The 5,019-nt window shown below is 54.7% G+C and overlaps 2 protein-coding genes across 2 annotated transcripts in view; one reads left to right on the top strand and one right to left on the bottom strand.

Annotated features, from left to right (window-relative positions):
* Window positions 1-295: 295 nt before the first annotated feature.
* PTSG_06682 (kinase subdomain-containing protein) lies at window positions 296-3,635 on the bottom strand (the record flags this gene model as incomplete). Its single annotated transcript, XM_004992015.1, has 6 exons — window positions 3,616-3,635; window positions 2,902-3,270; window positions 2,521-2,691; window positions 1,851-2,281; window positions 1,541-1,624; window positions 296-1,300 (listed from the first exon to the last, which is right to left on the bottom strand). Exons 2-6 carry the CDS (start codon window positions 3,233-3,235, stop codon window positions 296-298), a joined length of 2,025 nt encoding a protein of 674 aa, XP_004992072.1. The 5' UTR covers window positions 3,236-3,270; window positions 3,616-3,635.
* A 1,037-nt stretch (window positions 3,636-4,672) lies between these two features.
* The window catches only part of PTSG_06681 (uncharacterized protein), a gene marked incomplete at its 5' end in the record, with an annotated part of 4,480 nt that continues 4,133 nt past the window's right edge, over window positions 4,673-5,019 (top strand). The window contains one exon of the mRNA XM_004992014.1: window positions 4,673-5,019. This exon is cut by the window's right edge and continues 299 nt beyond it. Within this exon, the coding sequence (XP_004992071.1) occupies window positions 4,673-5,019 (347 nt within the window).

The raw sequence follows: 5,019 nt of genomic DNA, 5'->3' as shown, positions 1-5,019 counted from the left end.
GCGCATTCAGCCCATCTCAATCCACACCATTGCACGAATACAACGCTGCTTCAGAGTCAGGGTCACTTTCAAAAGAGGGAAGTAACCATCATCGTCTCCAGCCCCACAACACACACACGCGCGCGCGCACACACACATACACACACGCATATCCATTCAAACAACGCACACACATGAACCTTCTCGCACTCATACACACACGTGCGCGCTCTCCCACTCTGTCCAAGCCACACACACACACACACACACACACACACACACACACACACACACACACACACGCAGCGCACTCCATTTAGAAGTACGCGCAAGCAATGTGCTGCATAATGTTGTGCAGCAGCGCTGCTGTCTCCTTCTTGTCTTCGTCATCGCTCTTGTCCTGCAGAGCTGCTGTCTCCTTCTTGTCGTCCTTGTCCAACTTGGCCAACTTGGCCTCCAGCCACTCCAGCAGGAACGCCTTGCCCTCAAGCAACCGGTACATGGCGGTGGAGAGAGAAGTAGAGGAGAATACGTATGCAAACAGCAGCGATTCCCAATCCAGAACAACGTCTGCAGAAATCGCTTCTGCGTCGTGATGCAGCAGCCACTTGCGAGGGCGCTCCCGCAGCTTCGTGGAATAAGATTTGGGAAGCTGCGAACCCGCCTCGCGCAGGAAACCAAAGTCGACGATGCAGCCGTTGCGCAGGATGTTGTGGGATCGGACGTCGCAGTGGCACATGTTCGTCTTCGACAAAATAAGGAGGTGCTCAGCAGCGGCCGCAAGCCCCGCTTTGTCCTTGATGCCCGTGCCGTGAAGCGCCTTCTTGCCGTCGGTGCCCGCGCCCGTTATATGCTTCGATAGGTCGGGACAGGCAAACACGGGGCGTGACCGCTCGTGCACTTTCACCGTTTCCTCTGGATAGAGGTACTTCCAACCCTCCCGTTCCCTGTCAGCCTCCTTGGCAGCGCCAATGTCGTGGCCACCGCACACCTTCAACACCTCGCCGTTCACCAATGCAACCGTGACCGTATCCTCATCGCCTTTGTAGACGCACATCTCGTATGTCGTGGCAACTTTGGCAGACCTCGCCCGTGCTGCTTTGGTGACCGCAAGCTGCTGACGCTGATGCCCCTCCTTGCCTCTGGCTGCTGTGTCGGTCTGCGTGGCTGCCTTGTCGCGCTCTTCCTCATTCTGCACCCCCCCATCAGCGCTATCGTTGGTGTCGCCGTTGCCACTGTTGTTGCGCGCACCACCGCTAGCTGCGGATGACACATTGTAGACTCTGTGCTCCGGAATGGAGGTGAGACCGCTCCCTTTTCCCTGTGCCATGGCGTATGTGTGTGTGTGTATGTGTGTGTGTGTGTGTGCGAGTGCGGAAGTGAGTATCATTGTTGATTGTTGAACGAAAGAAAGACGATACACGCACGCACACAGTATTTGTGTGTGCATGTGCGAGGTGTGCCATGATGGCAGAATACGAAGGCAGCAGGCGAGCAAGACAGCAAGAAGACAAGGAGACAAGGGAGTAAGCGGGCATCAAATCACTCCTGCTATGGGTACCTGGGCAATGGCGGAAATATTCTCGTAATGCGCCATGTGCTCTTCGTCAAGCAGCCACGCAATGACATTCCCGAGTTTCTCCAACTAAAGTCCACAGCACAGGAAACCAATGTGAGCGCAGGTCCAACGACAACTAGCAGTGTACAAGGCAACGGCCAGTCGACAGCAACTGCACAGATGCACGTGCTGGATCATGTGTGCCACACACACACACACACACACACACACACACACACACACACCCACCCACACACACACACACACACACACACACACACACACACACACACACACACACACACACACACACACACATGTCGCCAAGTTTTGTGTGGAGGATACTGGGAAAGGCCTCGTCGCCGTGCACCTCATCGCCCAGCGTGCACGCGTACACGGACACGTTCTGCCCGCAGACGGTGATGGCAAAGGGAAACAAATACCCTTTCAAAGCACGCCACTCCGGTCCCGCAGACTTGATGGCCCGTGATGCATACTCCAGCACCTGCGCCTTGGCAGCATCCTGTGTCGGCCCGCTGCCATCGGTCTTGAGCTCAAGCAACAGCGGGTAGAAGAAGTAGTTCGAGATCAGACGCACAACATAGTCGGCGACAACAGCGGGGTCGGCTCTAAACGACGCGTGGCTCTTGACGTACACTTTTGCATCACCACACGCCCTGATGAGGGGCGCTTGCATGCAGTCGTTGAAGAGCGTCTCCGGCGTGCAAAACACGTCAGAAAAGCCTGCAGTGCGGTGGGCGTGCATGGTGCAGCGTCGGTGTGAGCGACAGAGAAATACAGAGAAATACTCCCCTCCAGTGCCAGCACACCCGCGCACGAGCGCCAAAGACTCAACCACCATGCATCAGCACCGACACACAAACACACACACGCACACACACATGCCACGTTCTCTCACAAAAAGGACGCTCACATGTATACGTGTACACAGCAAGCAAACACATGCTCGACAGCGACCTTACCCGTGTTTGTGCCCTCATCGACTGCCAATTGAAACCCCTCGTAGTGCAGGTGCCAGTTGGGGCAGAGAAGCTCGGCAGAGAACGGCTGCGAATAGACTGTTCTGTGGGCCGAATCCTTGTTCTTCTCCTTCTCCTTGGCAGCGCTGCTGGGGGTTACGCTTGACTCCAAATCTGCCACGAACCACATCAAACAGCCAATATGAGTTCAAAACAACCCGCAAGCAACGTGTCAGTCAACCAGAGTACTCAAGTGCAGGGCCGCTCGCAGTAATCTAACACCACCGATGCACACACACACACACACACACACACACACACACACAGCCGTCAGCCCATTTGGTCACACAGCCGCACATGAAAGGCTGAGTGAGACAGGCGCACCTTGTCGAAACTGCCGTTGCTCTTCGGACAGCCCTTTGCGTGTCACGTTGTCAAGCTTCTGAAGGAAGTCTTCCACGTCGTCCATTGGTATCTGCTTTTTCTCATCCAGCACACTGCGGACTTGCTGGAGCAAGTTCTTGATGTTTTCCGTGTAGGGCTGCTTCAGCATGCTGTCGACATAATTCTTTGCCTTGGGTGCGTTGTCGAGAGGGCCGGGTGAACCGATTTCGATCCCATGCCGGCCTGCAATTGTGCTGATCTGCTCGGCGAAGGCGCGGTATGATCGCTTGCAGTCTTGCAGAGTGCCCCCCAAAAGGCTCTCGTACTCTTTCATTGCTGCTTGCAGATATGCGCGCGCAGCACAGCAGCCTGAAAGAAAAGAGGGCGGGTCGATTTGGAGCGAAAGTAACAGCAGGTGCCCACAAGTGAGATTATGGGCTGGTTGTGGCACGTAAGACAAATTTTTGGCGCCCAGAAGGGTGTTGAATGAATGTTTTCCCCACACACACACCCACACACCCACACACATATGCACACACACTGCACACACATGCACACAAACATACACACAGGTGCACACACTCACACATACATAGGTGAGCACACTCACACATACACAGGTGCGCACATGTACATGCACATAACCATACACTCATACACGCGCCCTCTCGGGCTATCGCCACACGTTCGCACACAACCCAAACAATAACTCACGTCGTTTGTCGACAGGCTTGTGATGTCAGACTCTTTGGTTTTCCTCTTTTGAGAGGTGGACATTGCGGTACTGTTGTTTGAATCCTCTCCCTTGCATCGTGCATCATGTGCGTGTGTGTGCGTGTGTGTGTGCAGGCGTACATGTGTGAGAAACAAAAAGCGCGCGCATTTGTGCTAGCAGGCAAGTGCTTCGACAACAAGTGATGCTGGGCCGTCACCGTTGCACACGCTGCGTGCGCTGCAACGCACGTTGAACGGCTCCCTCTCCATCGCTTGCTCAGCCCTCAATCGCCCACCACACTTTGTCAGATGGCCTCACCGAAGCCTGCCCGGCTGTCATCTTGAGTGTCTGCGATTGTCTTGTTGTCTTGTCGCGGGCGGTGGTTGATGTTGATGCTGGCTGTGTTTCGTTTTTGAAAATCGAGCGAGCGAGCAAACCGCAGGCGAAAAATGATGATGATATTCATGATTCCTCGGCAACAGCAGTTGTCTGCTTTGCTGTGGGCGTAACTGTCTGTCTGTCTCTGTCTTGTCTCTGTATGGGCACGGCCATGGTTCGACGTGCATCAATGTGCCGCAGAGGTGCTGTGGTGGCTGTTCTTGTCGCTATTGCTGCTGCTGCTGTTGTTGTGCTCATGGCTAAACCCGCAACTGCCCAGAACACCACCACCACCACCACCACCACCACCACCACTCTTCCGACAACAACAACAACAACAACAACAACAACAACAACAACAACAACAACAACAACAACAACAACAACAACAACAACAACAACAACAACAACAACAACAACAGCAACAGCAACAGCAACAACAACAACAACAACAACAACAACAACAACAACAACAACAACAACAGCAACAATAACGACAACAACAACAACAACAACAACAACAACAACAACAACAACAACAACAACAACAACAACAACGCCCCGCGTTTGCACCTGGTGCGGAGGCGGAGGATCCATACACAACCTGGGTTTGCCGAGTGGCCCATGCGATCTCACGGTGGGAGGGCGGACGGGAAACTGCTTGCTGGTGATTCGTCCATGGAACGACGGTGGGTGGAAAAGCGCGGCTGCGCGCTTTGCCTACTGCACACGCCAGACATCAAGCCCTTGCGCAGGTGCGTGTACGATGACTTCTTCGTCACCAACGAGGGCAGAAACCAGGCCATCCAAGTAGCAGAGGACAGCAGCATCGCGTGCGTGCTGGTCGACAACACAAATGACCGCATCTCGTTCAGGGAGCCGCGCACTCCGCTCAATGACGCCGCGTTCCAGGCATTCGCAGACGCTGCACGCCCCCGCCCCATATCCTTCAGCCTCGAGACGCTGCAGTACACGCCGGAGGAGGCCATCTTCATCCCGCCACGCAACACCATCCCGCGCGAAGA

The sequence above is a fragment of the Salpingoeca rosetta genome, assembly GCF_000188695.1.
Source record: "Salpingoeca rosetta unplaced genomic scaffold supercont1.18, whole genome shotgun sequence".
In the NCBI taxonomy this organism is placed as follows: Eukaryota; class Choanoflagellata; order Craspedida; family Salpingoecidae; genus Salpingoeca; species Salpingoeca rosetta.
The sequence above is the reverse complement of the archived record's forward strand: the minus strand, read 5'-3'. Positions and strand labels throughout refer to the sequence as shown.